General features: G+C 41.9%; 2 protein-coding genes across 4 annotated transcripts in view; one reads left to right on the plus strand and one right to left on the minus strand.

Moving 5' to 3' along the window:
• The window catches only part of MFSD2B (MFSD2 lysolipid transporter B, sphingolipid), a 103,682-nt gene that overhangs the window by 43,097 nt on the left and 40,050 nt on the right, over positions 1-20,535 (plus strand). The window lies entirely within an intron of this gene.
• LOC126046265 (WD repeat and coiled-coil-containing protein) lies at positions 3,143-13,140 on the minus strand. 3 transcript variants are annotated; one of them, XM_049818443.1, is made up of 4 exons: positions 13,018-13,140; positions 8,711-10,592; positions 5,897-6,014; positions 3,143-3,768 (listed from the first exon to the last, which is right to left on the minus strand). In XM_049818443.1, exons 2-4 carry the CDS (start codon positions 10,571-10,573, stop codon positions 3,497-3,499), a joined length of 2,253 nt encoding a protein of 750 aa, XP_049674400.1. In that variant the 5' UTR covers positions 10,574-10,592; positions 13,018-13,140; the 3' UTR covers positions 3,143-3,496. The 3 variants fall into 3 exon arrangements, with proteins under 3 accessions (XP_049674400.1, XP_049674403.1, XP_049674402.1); XM_049818446.1 differs by lacking the exon at positions 13,018-13,140 and adding an exon at positions 12,923-13,017; XM_049818445.1 differs by lacking the exon at positions 13,018-13,140 and adding an exon at positions 12,917-13,005.

Raw genomic sequence — 20,535 nt, forward strand, 5'->3', positions numbered from 1 at the left:
CTAAAACCACCCTGCAGTCCTCTACTAAGGGGTCTTGGATTGACATCAATGACCAGGTGGAAAGATGTTGGATGTGGAAACCAAATGCCACATGCAGAGCATCAGTTAACACTTTCTGGTTACCAGATATTCACACATTCAGCTTGTCCCTCCCTGATTCCCTGCCTGAGCCTGTGTTCATACAAAAGCAGATTGATGGAAAAAACCAGCAACTTTACTCAAGAGATGATCAGAGACTGCAGCAAACAGGGTGGAATTTCAGTGCTGGAGGATTCCCAGGAACTGGACAGTCAGCAAAAGCAATGCTATAAAAGCTAAGAAGGACATATCTTAATTATTCTGGCTCTGCAACTGAAATAATGAGGAGCTTGACAGAGGGCACAGTTAGAAAACATGCCGGGATGTCAGCCTTCTCCATGTCATCGCACAGAAGAGAAAGTGGTTTGGTCCTAGTGCTGCGAGTGATTGCAGGCTTGGTGTCTGTGGACAGTAAAAAGCCAATTACGAAGTGCCTGATAGACCTGCTCTAAATGAGGAGATCCAGTAGGCAAGTGCAGGGTGTAACACACAAGGAACTCATGCAAGATACACAAAGGGAACCAGAGTTCAATCTTTCTTTTCCTTCACCTTTCTTTTCAGACCCTACCGTGTCCTCCCTGGTTGCCAGCAGACAGTGTTGTACTTGTTGCCTACAGGGTGGATCTGAGCAAGGAAACCATACAATAAATCCAGGACTAAGACATATTTCAGGGCGGGCTGAGTTAATCCAGAAATTAATTGAAACTGGATATATTTTTGGAGTAGTCAGCGGTGGCACTTGATGAACATTGGTGTGCCTGTGGCCCCTGCTCGGGTGGTTGCTCAGGGTCCCCGGAGAGCCAGATGAACCTGGAGAAGTAATAAAGACTAATAGGAAAGAGGGATTTGGATCTCATGGGACAAACCGGGGACAGAGTAGGCAACAGGTTTAATTCATCAAACCCATTTTGTGTTGGGCATAGACTGCTACTGGAAGATGATTCTTCCCACCACCAGCTGGGGTTGGAACCCACACTATGCAAAAAAAAAAAAAAAAAAAAAAAAAAAAAAAAAAAAAAAAAAAGGAGCTGCTAGGGGTAAAGGAAGCACAGCACCTGCCCATGTTAGGAGAAATAGGATGGAGGAAAAAAAAAACCACCTCGCTTTCCAACTTGTTCCTGTACCTCTCCACTTTTCCTCTTCACTTGTTTATTTGGAAAACTCACAGCTGGTAGCTGAGGATGAATGATTTGATTTGCACCTGAAGTGTAACACTCCCACTGGGGATGAAGCAATGCAACATGGTGGGACTTTGGCAGCAGAAGCTATACTTGATTTTTAAGGTTTCTGGCTTCAAGAAGCTTTGATTTATTTTTTGTTATGTCTTTGATGCCTGGTTGTGAGAAGCCATTTACTTGGTGCTGTGTTCTTGCATCCTGCCAAATGGAAAAGCCGAGGATCTTTGGACAAAATGATTTGTCATCTACTGGTCTACGCGGTGGTTGCCACTGGGCGTTGTGGCTTTTGGTTAGAGTAACGGTGATTGCGGACTGTGTCCAGATTAAACAGCGACAATTACTGAGAACAGATGCTTGTTATATACAGGATGAAGTCCACAATTGCCAAATTATTTCACCTGTTTTCCTCCTCCCCTGTGCAACAAAAGCTGTTAACTTCTAGTTGCACCACCCAACACTGAGTGCTCTTTGCAGCTTTCGCTGATGTTGTATCTTTAGTATTGGATTTTGTGGACAGATGATTTTTTGACAGTGGCTAAATTTCCAAATAGGCAATAAAAAAAGGAGATTATATTAGTCCTGAGACAGCAGCTCCAATTCTATAATCTCATCACTTGATTCCTTCTCACGCAGTAAGCGCCACTGTGAAAGCCTGATAAACTGCTTAATGTTATCATGCTTTAATTTTATGGGTAGCAATCTTGGATTACTCTTTCCTTCAGTGCTGCAATCCATACTACAAAAACTCGTGCTGTTTTCCAAATTTCACCTTTGCATTTTCTCTCTCTCACTACAAAAGCCCATAGAACACCTTCTTCTGTCAGCCTTTAAATTGGATGTTCTCAAGGTGATGGGTTATTGGACTTCCCTTCTGCCTGTTCAGCACATATTAGCTATGAAAATTAAAAGAGATGCATTGAAGGCAATGTTGTTAATATTAACAATATTGTTTCAAAGGTAAAAATTTCAATATGAAGAGCCGTTTAGACATATTAACTGGCAAATGTTGTTATTCAAATGTAACTGAAGTCACTTTATGCCTATAACGATGTACTGGGTCTGGCTGGGATGGTGTTAGTTTTCTTCATAGCAGCCTGTACGGTGCTTTGGATCTGTGACCACAACAGCACGATGACCCACCTATGTTTTGGCTGTTGCTGAGCAGCACTTGCACGGCCTCAGGGCCTTCTTTTTCCAGCTCTGTCCCACCAGCGAGCAGGCTTGGGGGGGCACAAGAAGTTGGGAGGGAACACAGCTGGGACAGCTGACCCCGACTGATCAAAGGCATATCCCAGACCATATGATGTCGTGCTCAGCACATAAAGTTGTAAGAAAGGAGAGGATGGTCAGAGTTATGGCACTCAAACCCCAAGTAACCGTTATACGTGCCGAAGCCTTGCTTTCCCACAAGCTGCTGAACAGCTGCCTATCGATGGGACATACTGTGCAAACTCCTTATTTTGCTTGACTTGCAAACACAGCTTGTTTTACCTGTTAAACTATCTTTATCTCAACCCACAGGTTGTTCTTGCTTTTGCCCTTCCAATCCTCCCCTGTCCTGGACAGAGGAGTGAGTGGCTGGGTGGGGGCTCAGCTGCCACCTGGGCTCAACCCCCCCCAGAAGATGACACATGTGATAGCCACTTCCCCAAATCCGCACAGAGAGGCATTATTAGTGGGCACAAGAGGGGAAAAGGGTCTTGCTTCCACACATTACGGATATTCGCCATGATCATACTTTGTCCCAAACTCCATATACCTAAACTAGTGCTTACACCCTTAGTAACACCAGTGGAAACGCACATGCACCTCTGCAGGTGCTATTTCTAAATAATAGTGTAACATTTCAGGCTTTGGCAGAAGTGAGGAAATGGGGGGCAATGCAGCATTTTCAAGGGTTTCTTTATTATGCAAGTTTACTATCATCTAAAAACACCAACATATTAAAGACCAAGATGGAAACTTTAGCTCAGAAGCTTGTAGGAACACGTGTTTTCAACCACTGATACAAAGACCTGGTCTATACTGCAAAAGGCATATTTAAAAAACACTGCTCAGTACAAAAAGAAAAGTTAATGTTTCCAAGCATCAAATAAATAATTTACAGTGATATGCAACAAAAAAATTACAGACATCCAACAGACATTTGAGACAGACTGTTGTTTAGAATTTGCAGCCCTATACAGTAAATTTAAAAGTCTCCCATTATAAGACAGACATTACAAAATCACTGTCAAAAATTACATTTTACTGCTGGGGTGTTCTGAAGGACTGCTGCTGTCTAAGGCCTTGGTGGAGCAGTCTCTGAGGACTTCCAAAGAACTCGTGATATCCAGACCTTCAGAAGAAGCGGGTCTGCACCCTTCTGTAGAACTGATGATGTCCAAAGTTTTGGAAGAACGGGCACTGTAGCCTTTCATACTGGCATCTCTTATGACTATCTCCTGCGTGGATGTAAACGTTAACGGAACAAAGCCCTCGCTGTCCGCTGTGAGAACAATCCAAGATGAACCTGTGAAGACACGTAAATGTCTGTTTGTAAGCTTTCCTGTAATTAGGTATGTTTAAGGTATAAAACATATTTCTTCTAAAATTAAAGTTAAATGCTTCTGTATGTTTACAGTTTTTCTAGCCAAAAAAAAAAAAGTATGGGGAGATACAGGTTGTACGATCTCAAAAATAAAGGACAGTTAAGTACTATGCAAAACAGCTTTCTGACCAATTTTTCCACTAGGAGATGAGGCTATAATAAATGCATGCTTCAAATAAGGAGGAGGAATGAAATTCAAACAGAATTCATAAGCATCCAGACTTCTTTTTAATTAGGTATTCATAAGCTACTTCACAGTGCTTAAGCTGTGCAGATACTGTAAAAAGCAGAAATTTATTAAATGACAAATTAATATCATAAAAATAATTTAGAAACTGCTTCTATTATGTAATTTCAATATAATTAATTCCAATAAATACAAGGAAGAAATACTGTACTATACTGTACAAACCCCATGTCTCTGGTCCATTTGCCATTCGACTTCACATCACCATTAGCATTATTTTTACAGTTTGAAATCTTTTACTGAATCTGAAACACTGACTTCTACCAATTCATATAAACCAGAAAATGTTCATACTTGTATCCATTAAGCTGATGAAGGAATAAAATAGAGCTCGCGGGGGGCGAGGGAATTCAGAGAAACATTTCCAGCTGTTTGTAAATTTACATTATGTAACTTCATGTCACAAGTAAGGTCATGAGAAGATTGTAGCTTAAAAGCACGCAACCCTTTAATCTTTTGGCTTAATATCTCTTTTGGACCAAACTTTAAAATCAATACAATTCAGGAATTTAAAAATACCATTCCTACTTTGCCCATTTATCTAGTAATATTTGTAAAATTAATAAAGAAACCTACAGGAACACTGTTTGCTTTTAAAATTTATCTAGTGAAGTTAGTAATATGCATGATGATTACTCATTCCTGGGCAACCAATTCTGTTAAGTTTACATTTTTAAGGTAAAAATGAGAAGTCAAAACCAACACAGGTAAAGGGGACATTTTTCTTGCCAGAAAGAGAAGTTATTCAAGCTTTATAGCTCAAAATAAAATCCCAGTCTGAAAAATTAAGAGATCGGTATCTACAAAATTGCCTACTGTTATCACTGGGTATCACACTTTTCTGGTTGTGCCACAACATTATTAAAATAGTCGCTGTGTTTCAATGCAGGTAACTGATCCTGCAATAGGAAAACTACTACTGTAAGATAGTGGCAAGAATCTTTTCAAGATTCAATTGCTAGTGAATTATCCGACTACAGTTTTATCTAGGTATTGGAATACTACACATATTCCAGCAACTACTTAAGGAAAAATAAAACATGCACAATGGTAAGAAGAGCAGCCTTAAGGCTTTGGGATAGCTGCTCAGTAATCCACGAGTAGACAAACAGCAGACATGGTAGGCAAATAGTTGGAATACAGTACAGAGAATATCTGTAGTAGTGAGAGATCATATCCCCAAAGTCTGCTTCCTACCTTTGCCAAAAGTAAGAGACTTAGAATTGACACGTACACAGACATACAAGATGTACGTGGGATGAACAGGTAACAGCAGAGGAGACCGCAACAATAAGAAAGGTAGTTTTCTTCACAGCAAAAAAACAAGTGAAAGGCACTGCTAAAATCTATAGAACTACTTTTGTGCTCATAAAAAAAATAATATAGGATTTCTTAAAGGAGACCAGATGCTGGAACTACAGATTGAAATATAGAAAACTGTATTCCAAAACTACCAGTCAACTCCAACCTCCTCATTACTCAGAATTCTCTATTTAGAATAGCAGAAAACATAAATAAAATACTGGGTGACAGTAATTTTCCTGTATAACTAGCTACTTGATAAGGGGGTATCATAGGTAAAAGTTTGGTCTTTTTTTTTTTTAATAATGTAAAGATTCTTCTCAGTAAAAGCCTAGAGAAGAGTCTTTATGTTATAAAACAAATGAGCAAACTTTTATTAGTAATCTTGCATTATTTATTCCTTGGGGTTTTTTTCCAGATGGGATTAGGCACATTGCTGCTGCTCACTGAGAATGTCACATGTGTTTAAAGTGTTTGTATTATTGGATAATTACAACATACCATGTTGCATTTCTACAAGAGAGAGATTGAATATCTGCTGGACTATATTTAGACGGAGTTTACCACCACAAAGAATAACAGCTCGTCTTTCATCTGAATCACTTCTGGAAAGCTGCTTCTGTAAATTCAAGAAAGAATCATTAGATATCATGATGTCTATTTAAGCAGAGATGTCAAAACGGCATTAATGAAAACAGGATCACAGACATGCCTTCAACTACATCATTTACAGAAAGTCAAATGCTACATTTATTCAGACCCATTTGCAAGATTCATACTTTAAAGTCTCAGCTCTCAAGTAGATGATCTGTGAGCAATAGCAGCAAGGAACAGTGCTAATTCAGCAGAATTAGCTGTCACGACAACAGGAGACAAAATCACACACTGCTGGTGAAGAAACCATGAGTTTCCTCCACAGCGCAATCCTGACTCTCACCCTACCACCTGCGAGGGACATTTTCCTGGGGAGTCTGTAAAGCTGCAGGTTTTCCATCCTCCCCGCTCCCTGATCCACAACTTCAGAAGACGTGAGAACTCCTGCCCCTGAATGTTTCGGGTGAGGAACGGACTAACAAGTCAGAAGGGCTTGTTTGTCTCACCTCTGACCACCACTGCCCCAAGCCTTAAAATCCAAAAAGCATCTTCAAAGAATATCCCTCACAGCCAGAACAAAGCATTTTGAAGATCTGCAAAAGATCAGTTGTTACGAAAACTACAATCTCTGTCTTTGCGTAGGACAAAATTCACACAACCACGTCACTTCCCAGGAAAGCCTTGGTAACACCTCTGGGTCATGAAAAAACCATGACAAAAGTAAATTCTGACTCCTTTTCCGTGCTGTGGACGGACCCATCCATCCACAAGGAGGGCATAGGGTAGAGGGGAGGTCAGAGATGCACACATCCTCTTTGCCCCCTGCACTGATAAACTCTGCCCTCTCAGACACTGCTTATTTGAGACATTTTGGGTTTCCTCAACATTTTGTAAAATACAGCTAATAACTTGGGCAGTAGAGAAACGATCAGGGCTCAGCACAGGAAGTGACGATCCCTGTTTGCCTGTTAACCATTTCTGAATCAAATATACTCTGACTGAAGTTAAAACACAGCATTTTCTGCCAGACTTTCCAATGTCACTTGTAATTCAGAAGTGAAATGCTTTTCTTGCCACAAATCAGCAGTGATCAAAATAAGCAGGTAAAATTGTAGCATTACTTTAACTTGCAAAGCACCCGCATTCAAGTGTAGCTAATCTAGCTCTAGGAACACCAACACAGGCTGATAGTAACTCATTTTCAAACTGTATGTAAAAAGAGAGCTGAATATAAAAATGTAACAAAAATTTGTGCTACCTCAAATTAAAGTAGGCTTCTAAAGAAACACCTCAGATAAATGAGACACCAGACTTGCTGAGGGAAAACTTCACTTTTCAGAGTAATGCCCCATATATAATTAAGATTTAAGAGAGCTAGAAAAATTAGAGTTATTACAATTATGAAATGTTTACAATGGAAAACAGTGAAGAGAGTGAGGGAATATGATCTAGGACCTAAGAGTTCAATGCCAGAAAACTCAAGAATAATAAATTTTGCAATAATGAAGCTAAAAAATAAGAGCTTATTGAAAGGAAAATAGCAGTTTAAATGATTTTGAATATTGACTAAGGTTTATTAATCTGAATTCTAGAAGAGACCTGTAGATTTGTGCCATGTTTTGATAATCAGGTAACTTACACTTTCTAGCATGAGATTTGGAAGTGCTTTCTTTCAGCCAAAGAAAGTGTCTTTCACATGAAATTTGATTTTAAATCAATTTTTAAGCTATGTTAATGGAATCATCTGCTGTGTCCCTAAGGGTCTCTCTCCTTCTCAGATGGTGCTCTCAATACTCATTAGCAACATTTCCGTTTCAGAGCCAAAGCATTTTTCTTTTTTTGTTTCAGTCTCCATTATTTTAGTTGTCCTCACAGGAGGACAAGAGATTGATACCAATTCTGACACATGGAAATTTTCACTTGTCTAAATTTCTATACAGAAAGCTTCAGAAGTTGCCTATGAAAAACATTTCCTTCCTAGAACTTCATGACAAGTCTTTAACTCTGCAACTGAACTGTCACAGGTGGGTTCTCTGGAGTCCCACCAGCCTCCGTGCAGATGGAGAAGGTACGCCTGCCTGGGTCAGAGTCAATGAGCTCAGGCCAGCGTGAGCTGCACTTTCCCGAATATTACATCACTTTAAAAACACTGAAAGCCTGCAGAGTAATGGGACTTGTAACATTAGTCCCACCTAGAGGAACGGGATGGAAATCTAATCCTACTGACCATTACATGATAATGGTCTTTTTCCAGAAATGCTCTGTTTTTACCACTGGTACAGATAGCTCTGCAAGAAGGAAAGCACTACTACAGCATCCATCTGAAATGGCGATAATTTTAGATATGTTAGTTTAAGTTTAGTTTTAAAAGTTACCTGAAATATTTCCCTCATTCTATCTCCCATCAGAGAAAAATATAAATACGTAGTTTTAGACGAACTGTAAATAGGGACTGAGATGCAATTACAGGAAGAGTAGGGAAGAAGGACAACAAAAACAAGCCAGGCTTACGTAAAGCCTAAGGAAGTCTAAATAAGACTCCTATCGGATTCACCTGCATGCAGCAAGATCATTCACATGTACCTAATTTGCACGTACTAAACATTCATAGGATGTCATCCTTCCTGCGCATAATTTGCCAGAGTTTGTGTTTTAAATCCATACAAAGAACATGCATCCATAAACAGATTTTATTATTACGGCTTCCAATATTAAAATTACCTGGCAGGTGATGTTAATAAAAGAGGGTTCGTGAGAAGATGGGTACACTGGAAGATTTCTCTTCCCAGATTTTAGCAGCTCAGTTAATTCACAGAGATGATGCTGCAATTCTGTGAAGTTACCGGACATTTTTTCTACATTTTTCAAAAAGTAACTCGCCTCCTTTTCACTTAATAGGTTATTCTTGTAAGAATTTGGTATTTTGGAAGCTGCATCTGCCTGCCTTTTTGGAGATGCTGGCTTGTTGGGAAAGGCCAGTGATGTGGCAGACAGTGCCACAGTCCGATTAACTGGTTCGGCATCGAGAGACTCAACAGCTGGAGGAAAATTCATGGAAATCTTTTTGTCTTTGAGGTCACTCATGTTCAACAACAAGCTTTGTTCATAAACAGGACTCTTAATTTCTTCAATGAGTTTCCTTCTGCTGGTAGGGGACTGAATGGCAGCACGATCTGGTATCAAGAGTCCACGGCTGAGAGGGTGAACATCTGTAGAGAGATCATGAGGTATGTTTGAAAGGTTTGAACTGGAGCTCCCATTAACTGATGCAGGTGTTGAAGGACCCATTTCAAATATTAGTTCCTTAATCATCAATCGGATCATATATTTGTCTGATCTTGAAGAGGGAAGAAATGCAGGGTCAGTGAATTTTTGTCTTCCAACCAGTATCAGTAACAATTTATTGGTCAAGAAGCACAAACCCTTTGGTTTTTCATTTTTCTCTAGCTGAATTTGTTGAATATTGGGTAAATTGGATGAAGTCAGTGAATAGACTAAAATAACGTTACAAGTATTGGAGGCGACCGATACAGTTTGAGTTTTGGGGTCGAAAGCCATTATATCAGGAACCAGAATGCCTGGGATGCTAACTTTTTTGGTAGAGGTAACCTTTCTTTCAAAAGTCACCAAGATGAGATGTGAAGAATCTTGGCCACTTCCCGTTAGGTAGTCCTTGGGCCTCAGATGAAGAAGAGGACTGGAATCAGCACCCTGCTTGCTAGAAAGTATGTGAGTTAGATCCACAGGAGATGTAACAACAGGCAAGGGCTTCTCAGAGTCCAGCGACTTTTTCCCCCCATCCATGGAATACTCTTCCTCACCGCATAAGCTGGACTGCGAGGGAAAGGACTCTGTTTCAATGCTTGCTGGAACTTCAAAAGCAACACCAGCATTTAAGCCACAGATCTTGTCTAGAGGAAGCTCAGTGGCAACAGCAACTTGGAAGTTCAGAGTAGCTTCCACAGCACAGATGTAGCCTCCCACATCAAAGATCGGGCAAAAAGAACAAGCATTCAGTGTTTTCTGACCATCATCCCAAATATAAGAGTGAAGGGCACTGCCTACTCCCACTACTAAGCGATTGCCTTCCTTTGTCCAACAAGCGCAGTGGATGAGACCGCTGCCTTTAATATCTGCTTTAATTCTGGAGTTGTTGAGATGAACAGAGTGTAAAACAGAGGCATCCCGTGTAGTTAGCACAGCCAAGATCTCCTTCTTCGGATGCCACACGCAGCCTTGGGGGAGCACTGGAAACGGCTCACTGATGTCACATATCTGAGAAACTAAGAGCTTATTTCTTTCTGTAACATTAAAACAGAGCTGCCAAATGGTGATATGCTTTTTATGTTGAACAGCGAGCAGAGCTGGGGCATCAGGGGGACACGGGCCCCAGTAGAGTCCATGGACATGTTCAAACTGACCGACAACACTTGAGTCACCAAATTTTGGTTCTCCATTATGAAGGTGCAAAGAAGTTAGTATCACCTGTTTCCCATCTGTCCAGGCAATACCGTGCACAGGGTGAATTGCTTGGTATAAGGCATTAAGGCCAGTTCTCAGAAGCTTCGCCTTTCCTAGCTCCATGATTTTTAATGTGAGACATCTAAACAAATTAGAATGAAAAGAAAAAAGGTTTATTGTAGAGGATAGAGGAAAATAGCTGCACGATTATTTAGCTTATGACCCTGCCAATGCTGGACTCTTCCTTCCAGCGAAGTCAATATACACATAATGTTCACCTATGCTTATTCCCCAACCCTAGAATTTTTTGTTTATGATGTTTCCACAGTGAAGTGCAATTTTAAGAGGAAGAAATTTTGCTGTTTACATAGGCTTAGTCTGCTGCATTTTCATCACTAGACCAGTCCTTTCATTTGAATCGACAGGTTGCTGCTGCTCAGAACATTTTCGAATTACTTCAGTATTAAAAATTTTCAAAATATCGCCTCTTGCTCTCAACTTCATGGACCATTTGTGATCAGATAAAGTAATCCCTTGTAAATATAACCAAGCATTAATGTATTATCTATAAATCTGATCCTGTATTAAGTGGGTGAGAACAAGGCATTTGTATGGTTATTCCAGAAAGCTCTCTAAAAAAGCAAATGCAATTTTGAAGAAATTTAGGATCAAAGCGGATTTTTCTGAGGAAATGAATGAGAAAAGAATTTAAAAGAAACACAGGAGGGGGACAGACTCATCTACCTCAGGCACGAGCCATACTATGATAGCATATGAATGACTCACAGTCTTCAACATCCTCTAATGCAGTGGATTATTTTTTTTCCTTTTCCTAAGTGATTCAGCACCTTTTTGTCAAAGTTCCCAAACCACCTTGTAGCTCACTACTGTTCCTCGGGTAGAAGGGATGAAAGTAGTAGGCAGCTGACTATGCCTGCGGACTGGTATTTCCACATACCTGAATATCCATACAAAAATATACATACATTTTTAAATGCCTTTTGGTTTGGGTTTTTTTTTTAATATCTGCAGTAATTCTGGGGATATTTTTATCATTTGGAAATTGCTTTAGGACTACTTATTTTCATAGTGCCCTGCAAGGTAGAAATTACTGTAGGAAATAAAACCACAGAAAACCTTCATTCCACGATTTTTTAAAAGTGGGTTACGTGATTTGCCTGATGTCTCAGAAGAAGCCTTTTCACTTCTCTCTGCATAGCATAACAGCTTAAAGAGGAAGAATGGGAAACTGCCAGCAATCATTATTCTCTGAAATCTGTAGCCAGGTGTCTGGGCCATATGCAAGGCACCAGAACCTCAGAAGGGTTCACAATTTTACACATATTTCTAGTTTCTGAGCTGTAAGGAATCCCTACTCTATGCACAGAAGCCAATTCAAAGAAGTTGATTGTTTCCTCACTTAAGATTCTCCGTAGGATTTGGCTCAGCTGCAAAGCCATGGCACAGAATGAGTTGCAGCTTTAGTAAGAAACATGAAAAACAAGAAGAAAGTGTCTGAGAAAAGTCAAACTGGAAGGTTTTATCACAATGTGCAGGGCCTGGCACTACTCAGTATTTTAATTAACTATTTGTGGATGATGGCAAACTTGGAGGAAGGGGACTGGAAGAACGGATTTCAGAGACTAAAATTAGAAAAAGTCATGTTATGATGATCAAGATAACTTCTTCTCAAACTAATAACAAGTGCAAAATAATATACATAGTAATGAAGAAGCCCCAAACTTGGATACCTCTTCAGGAGTAATTCCCTGGGTAGCAGCATAGCGAAAAAGGATCTGGTTTACAGTGGATCACAAACTGAATATTTCAGTAATGCGAGAATGTTGCCAAATAAGACAGCATCATTCTGGAATGTTTTTAAGAGGGATGCCATACACAAGGGAGATAATTACCCCACTTCCTCAGACCTAACAGTATCTCCACTGGAGTACTGTACCTAGCTCTGGGTTTTACAGTCCAAGGATGATGGAAATGCCCAACAGAGCTCAGGGACCAGAGAAACACGAGAACTGGGTTCACTCAGTTTGGAGAAGATTGTGAGTGTAAACTTGCAGACACCCACCACTCTGCTGACAAGGGAACACTGATCCATTGTTCTCCAGGTCTACTCTGGATAGTGCAAGATAATAATCAGCTTAGTTTCAACCAAGGAGATTTAGGTCAGCTATTAAGGAAAAATTCTAACCATAAATGATAGCTAAGCATTGAAGCAGGTTACCTTGGAGCGGGGGAGAAGGCACCCCACGAATTTCATAATCTGTATGAGCCAATTAAGTCAATGTCTGTCAGGGATAAGTTTAAGTATACCGGGCCCTGCTTCATGGTAAGAGAGCACTCGAGATCCTTCCCAACCAACTTCTCCACCATCCGCCCAACTTCTTCTCCCCTCTAAACTCTGGTACGACCGACCCCAACTTCTCCCCTCTAAACTCTGGTACGACTGACCCCAACCTCGTTCAGCAACCGTCACTCGCGGGAAAACCAAGTCGTCAGTTGTTCGTTCCTCAGCGCCCTCAATCACCGGCGCGCTGCTGAGCCATACTTACCGACGGCAGGGAGACGATAACGACGCTGAGGAGACCAGGAGACGCTGAGGTACTAAGTCTCCTGGGCCATCTGGACGCCCTCCCGTGACACAAGAGTCGCCTCACACCATCCCCACTGGGGCCTGGAACAGCAAAGGAGCAAGACGCCCGATGGCCATCGCCCTCCCGCCCAGGCCGCGGCCCTCGGGCCGCTGAGGTGTGCCGCTGCCGCCGAGGCTCCCGCCAACCAGCCCCTCGCTCCGCGGCCGCCCCGGTCCTCGCCTCACGCCCTCGCACCCTGCCCGGTCCTCGCCTCACGCCCTCGCACCCTGCTCGGCCCGGCGAAGGCCGAGCTGCCCCGGGGCCTCTGTCACGCTACTGCCGCGGGCGGGCGGGCCGGGATGCTGGGTGAAAGGCGGCGCCCGTCCCCAGCCCCTCTGGGCGGCCGAGGGGACGCTGCGGGGGGATCCTCCGGCAGCCGCCGCGGGGCACCGGGCGGCCGGGGCAGGGGGACAAGAGAGAACGCCCAGACCCGCCCGCCCGCGCCGTTTTGCCCGCGCCGTCGCCGCCCGCCCCAGCAACCCGCCGCTCCCTGCGCGGGCCCGCCCGCACCGATATTTCCCCACCTCCCCCGGCGGCCCGCCCGCTCCCTTCTCCGTCTCCCCCCCGCCACGGCCGGCAGCCTCACCCGCCCGGCGGCGCAGCCCGGCTCCGGTGAGGCGGTCCCCGAGGCCGTGCAGCGGAACGCGGCGCTTGGCCGTGCCGGGCACCTCCCGGACCGGCCCCGCCTCCCCGGCCCGGCCCGGCCCCGCACCGCCCGGCCGCGGGGGGGAGGGTGTGAGGGCGGGCAGCGGCGCTCTAGCCGGGGAGGCCTGAACTCTATGAGCCGGCAGGCGACGGACGGCTACGAGGGGGCGGGCGCTAGGACTACAGCTCCCAGGAGGCGGTGGGGCGGGGCGGTGACGTGCGCCCCCGCGTGCGCCCCGCCCCGCCCCGCCTCCTTTCCCCCTCACGGGTCCCGCGCGTGGCGCGAGGCGCCTCCTCAGGGCGCCTCAGCCGCCGGCGCCGCTGAAGGGGACGGCGGGCGACGGGACGGGGGGGTCACGGACCGTCTGACACGTCCGACCCGCTGGCGTTGGCCGCATCCGTGCGGCTCTGGGTGAGGCCTGAGAAGGAACCAAAGGAGAGAGGAGACGCCGCAGGCGGGAGGAGGTCGAGTCCCCAGCGCGGTGTCCCATCAGTGTGAGGGGTGCCCGGCGGTTCAGGCATCAGCGGTGTGACTGGGCTGGCCTTGCTGCCAGGGGTCGGTTCACCCGCACACACCCCTCCCGGGGCCGGAGGGGGGTAAGAGAGAGAGCTCATAAGACCCGACGCTGGTCTGAAAGTGAGGCCTGCAAGTTTCAGGAGTTATTTGGATCCTCCTGCACAAGATAAAGATGCAAAATGAGATATGTGCCTGCTTTGTTTCGTGGTTGGTTTTTGGGGTGGTTTTTTTGTTGTTTGGGTTTTTTTTTTTCCCTTGGGAGGTCACATTTAAGTGAAGAAAGCATATAAATGTGATACAGAACTACTCCAATACACCAGTACTTCTTTGGTCCCAATTTATTGCATCAGTCCTAACTTCTTACAAGTCTCTGAGGCCTTTTTACGGTTAATTATATTGCAAAAGTGTGCTACTTTGTCACTACTTAGTACTGCAGAGAAGTCTGATCATTGTACGGTTTTTGAAACCCATACTTCTGACAGGATGTTGAAGCACTGGACAAGGTGCCTTAAAGAGCTGCCAAAGGTGCAAAAAAATTGCTTGAAATGTTTGCAAGGTCAAATATTTAAGTAGCTCAAACTTAGTGAAAGAACACTAGGTGGTGACTTGACTATGTTGCATGAGTGCCTTTACAGACAGGAAAAAAAATCGGAACTACAGAGTTCTTTAAGTTAGTGAAGCAAGGTTTAACGAGAGCCATGGATGAATTCAAATATGTAAGACACAGCTGTGCGTTTGCAGTCATGGGAACAAACTACCAACAGAGCAGATCCTCTAGATGCATCTTCAAGTTAAAACTTGGTGACTTTCAGAGACATACTTAAACACAGATTTTGCCTCAGTCACAGACAAATTTCTGAGCTCAATAAATGGATTTTACGTTCAATTCAATGGCTTATGATGCACGATGGGTGAGGATATCTATGTATCTGTGGGATACAAGGTAAAATTCCATGTACTGTCTCTAGCCAAAAAAGCTCAACATAATTTGACTGTTTTATACCTGACAGGGCACCTGAAAGGTGCTGAAAGATAGGTTGGTGTGTTTGAGAAGACTGTAAGGAGTAAGAACTCTTCTTTTATGTGATTATGCTGGAAAAGGTTTGTGGAAGAGAAATTCCTGCCGTTCAAATTGAAAGAAGTTAGTTTCCAGGTTCCTTTGGAGGCTTATTCAGCAAAGGAGAAGCGGCCATGGGATAGAGACAGAGATGGCTAGAGGTGGAGAATAGAATTTGTTTGAATTGTTGTCTTTTTTAAATGAAAGAGAGTCTTTCTGCCAGCTTCAGGCACTTGATGCTGCGAGTTGCAGTAAATAAATAAACAAACAGATTTGAGATAACTAATAGATTTCCAAGGTTACTTTTTCAGTTTAGAAAGATAAGCAGTAGACCCAAATGCCAACTTTTCTATGTTGCTCCACAAATACACACTCTCGGGTGCATGAGAATTTATCAGAAAATGAACAAACATAGTTTTGCTTTCTCCTCTCTGTTTTCCTTTTTCTCTGTCATTAACAACAGACAAGGTCCAACGGTAGAGCAGATAATCCAAAACTAGCCCAGAACTGAAAAGGAAATCTGAAAAATTTCCTGTAGAAACCTACTCTTATGTTCACAATATATGTTAATATACTCTCAGGGTTAGGGCCTTAGTATATATTACAGCTCTCGGCCAGGTGAGCAGAGATGAGCTCTGCTTGAGAGGCAGCAATTACAATCATTTTATTTGCTCTTGTTCTTTTACCTCTGGGAAGTACACACTTAGCACAGTTCTAAGAATGGAACAGCACTAGGAATTTCTGCTCTCTCTTGCCTGTGCCTGTGTCTCACCTGGTGGGTTGGTAAGGGTTGTTTTCCAGTTCTCCAGTTCAGCTCCCTTCTCTCTGCAAGACTGCATATGCTTGAACACTCAGTGCCGTGTTACATCAGTTACTGGCATAGAAGGTGCCTGGGGTGCTTGGTCCTATGCCTTGCAGAGGGTAAGACAGAGCCTGTGCTTTCAATCATCTCATCTTCCCTCTGGATAACAAATAAGAGTGACCAAAAAATACACCTCCTAAGGCACTAATGATACGCCCTGCGATTTTTTTACATTGATGGCGATATGGTTCGAAAGTGCTGCTAAGCCATCTACAAATTAGAAAACTTTTGGGGATGTGTTTCCGCAGTGAGGTTGACCGTGCAGCATTTTTACTGGGTACCTGTGAACCTGAGCCATCAGGGAGGTTTGCTAGACAGTAACAGGTTGCTGAGTATAATTCTATTCCTGTAATCTCAGAAAAGATCTTGTTCAACAGTAACGATTTCACATTTTTGTCTTTTCATATAAACTTAAATTGACCATCCATATTAATATACAGAAATAAACATCTAAAAATAATTTTATCAGGTGGAGAGGCCACAATTTAAGAATGTCTCAGAAGATATTTTCACATTAAATGTTTATTTTTGTTTCCTATGCCTATAATTATACAAGTATTTAAAAAGACTTTTATTTTCATCATCTAAGTGCTATTATATGTGTAAATGCTGAGTTCTACAAATGAACCGAAAATATCACCAAAACTTGTAGTTATTTGCAAATCTGTAAAATATGGTCAGTTGTATAATATTTTGATTGAAATGGAATTGTCTCGGACTACCAGAGTGCTAGGATGGTGTGTAGGTAGTTATTATTACACCTAGGTGTTTATTTCCATGCCCAACAGTGTGTATCTTATTTGCGTAACCACAGGCTGGTTATTTCACGATGTAGAACAGCATGAAAATTGCTGTAGGCTACTTGGCCAGCAGCCACTAGCCATGGCTACTCACACAGCCACGAGTGCATAGCCACAGCTGCTATTTCTCAGTAGCTGTAATGCAAATAAACATCTCTTGTTTTCTTTCTTTTCTTTCCAGACTTTTCAAGCTGTTTACTGCTGATATATGTGATGCGTCTGTTACTTCAGGGATTTAAATGATGCAGAACCCCTCACGAGATGTATATAAGGTAGAAAGTGGGGCAATGAAATTATGCAAGGAAAAGTGTTTAAAAAGCAGAAATTACAGAAATCATTTCCTATGCTCATGCTCATTTAAAGCACACATTTTGTCTTTTAAAAAAATGTGCTTACATTGAGTCAGGCTTATCCTTAAACGCTGAACAGTCTCACAAATCTGTTCTCAGTCCATGCACTGAGAACAGAGATGTGTTCTCATAACTTAATTTGTTGTATCATTTGGGCGTCTGCTTTTCAAATTAGTTTGAAACACAACATTAGTAAGAATATAGGACAGTCTGAGAAAGAAGAGTTATGAATATCTGTTAGAAGGAAAAAATGGCAGGGGAAGAAGGTGAAATGGATGTGATGGGGAGACATGCTGTAGAGTTATTACTTATGCACTCTGTAGATTTTTTTCTTTGCTCTTATTGAATATGTACACATTCAAAGAACATAATGTTATAAGGGAAAAGAATAATTTGAAGATTCTTCCTGTTAACTTCATAAGCCTCATGTTTTTAAAAACATATTCAATCTGGGTTATGGACACTATTGAATGAGCAAGTTGATCTCATCATCGTATCTCTTAATGGAAAAACTTAATGAGGCACTATCATGTAATTTAGACCCCTAAAATACGACATGGTAAAGCCTAAGATCAGTAGCTAAAAGGTACAGATGGTTTATGAGCTTTTTGTTATTAGATTAAAAATGTTTCTTCTTAATTTTGGGGGGTGATTAGTAATAAAGATAATATAAGATGAGCAATTTTGCAGAAAATTACCTAGACTGGAGTCAGTTATCATGCTGTTACAAGAAGGCAGACATCGTTGTTGGATGTGTGAACAGGATCATTGTGTGCGAGACATATGAGTATCTTGTCAGTTCTACTTGGCTGAGTAAAGCCAGAAGGGGTCACAGTATTTCCATAGTGCAGGCAAACTGAATGTTGTGCTCTATAGCACAAAGTCTTGCAGAGTGTTCCTTGTGGCTCCAGGCTTTGGGGAACAGAGAGGATCGGTGAAAATTTTGGGCATTAGGACAGCGACAAAGTGAGTGGGAATTACTGCTTTTCTCTGCAGATTACTGCTTTTCTCTGCAGCAGTAACTACCACGCCTCATCTCCTAAAGCAGCTACCACTCCACATCTCCTGAAACCTGCCTTAGCAGGTTGGACTTCAGCAGGTCCAACACTTTGTTGGTTTATGTAGAGACAAAGTAGATGCAGGCTGTTGTCTAAATCAGTTTTCAAAGAGCTGATTGTTATCTACACTGGGAAGAAGGCATGGGCAACATAGAGAACTCATACAGGAATGTTTTGTCACCCCCTGCAGTTGTTCATGCTGTTAAAGCCTACTTTTTCTGCATGTAAAAACCTACACCAGTGCTTATTCTATGTCGGAAACAGGCCTTCAACTAAATTCTACTAGCTCTGCTGTGGTTTAAGAGAGATACTGAATGCTAGCATAGGGCAGAGTAATGAGAGGTCCAGGCCGGATGCCTATGAGAGAAACTGAAGGAGTGGTATTGCTTAGAGAGAAGAAGACTAAAGGGAGATGTAATGGACATAACAGTTTTCAAGTATTTAGGAGACAGCTGCAAAAGACAAAGGATATAAACCGTGAATAGTCAAAATCTCTGCCTTGGGGCAGGAAAATGGACCTTCCAGTCTACTAGCATAAAGCTCTACATCAAACTAATGTACTTGCACTGCTGTGAAAGTGCTAGGAAGTAAAAATTAATCTCCTGACTAGTCACACAGTTTGTTGTGTGCCATAAATAACAACATGTAAAACCAAAATGACATCACATATATTAAAAATGTGATAGCCTTTTGAGAGTCAGTACGGTTTAAAATTTATTTGGGTAAAACAATTATGTTGTAAATAAGGATTTTTGATATGATGGTGTTACTTTGAAATAATCTTTCCAAGGACATTTTCAGGCATACCTCTTCAGAACAAATAATATCTTCTTTTAAATTACACATCCTTGTAACTGTGGTTAGTCCAGAACCAAGCTCATATACAAATCACATCCTTACAGATAGTTAACAATAGTGTGCAAGAGAGATTGTTCAAATCTTAATCTTTCTAGTAGGTACCTGGAGTTCCCTTTTACTTGCTTCACCATATATAGACACCTTTTCTCCTTCTTCTCTATAAATCTTGCTGTGAGAACCCTTTATTTTGGCAGTAAACAATTCAGTCCTAGATACTTCCGTCTCCTACTGTTACATTTTCTGTTTTCCTTTTATGTAACTAATTGCAAAAGCACTACTTTCATCTTTGCTACTTCTTAGGTTAATCCTGCATTGCAGGCACACTGTTGTCATACACGGTTTTCTTTTATGCTATTAACAGGTACAGGTGTTTTGAGATAACAGTGTATCAATGAAGATCAGTGTAGCTACATTTTGTGTTGCTAACAATATCATTGATATCTAAAAAAAAAATATGTTAATAAGGAAAGATAGACATGGAAATGGAGATGACAGCTGTATACAAGTTACATGAGCATAAGAATATTTACAAACTGAGTGTGAAGTCGTGACTTGTTTGAAGTTGAAGGGAAATTTTTACAGTAATTTGCAGTGGAGCCAGTATTTTGACTTACACTTTTTTTGACTGATTTGACTTCTTTTTAGGTGAACTAAGTTTCTGAGGGAAGGATAACATGGGAAACAATTAGCATCATACTTACAAATTGTGACTAGTTCATTAAGTGTTGATTATGCTATCTATGATAGGTAAAATGTAAAGAAATGCAATTAGCCTTATTGTAAAATGCACTGAAGTGTTAAAAATAAATTTTTTGATAATTACAGAGACACAGAATTCACTGATAGATAAAAGGTATAAGGTATGATAGCAATGGCCATGTTAGTAATTCATTGGTGTGACTTAAGAATCACGATGCCTTCTCCACTATGCTGGCACAACTGTGCAGCTGAGCTGTGGGTTCAGTTGAGAACCCAATCCAATTTAAAAGTGTTTTGGTAGGTCTTTTTAGCCATATAAATTTTGGGGTCCATACATTTCCATCCTGTGACTGCAGGATGAATGAACAGGCGTCCAATGGAGACTGAGAAGGCCTTTTGCCAGTATCACTGCTTTGAAAAACTTCACCTCAGCATCCCACAGCTAAATTTCAGTTAGGACATTAGAGCTTTTCCTACATGGAAAAAGTTTATTTTTTCATTCCTGAAATTAGTACATTATTGTGAATTTTGTACTAATTTTTTAAATAATGTTTGTGGACTGTGTCTTTCTGCACTGCTTTTAATATTTTT

Source organism: Accipiter gentilis, chromosome 16 (assembly GCF_929443795.1).
Source record: "Accipiter gentilis chromosome 16, bAccGen1.1, whole genome shotgun sequence".
Taxonomy (NCBI): domain Eukaryota; kingdom Metazoa; phylum Chordata; class Aves; order Accipitriformes; family Accipitridae; genus Astur; species Astur gentilis.

Excerpts from the sequence above, each read along its gene's own strand:
- LOC126046265 (XM_049818443.1), bottom strand. The coding sequence starts at position 10,573 with ATGGAGCTAGGAAAGGCGAAGCTTCTGAGAACTGGCCTTAATGCCTTA. Across the intron at positions 6,015-8,710 it reads TTATTAACATCACCTGCCAG|AAGCAGCTTTCCAGAAGTGA; the intron begins GTAATTTTAATA and ends TTGAATTTACAG. Across the intron at positions 3,769-5,896 it reads TCTTGTAGAAATGCAACATG|GTTCATCTTGGATTGTTCTC; the intron begins GTATGTTGTAAT and ends GTGTCTTCACAG.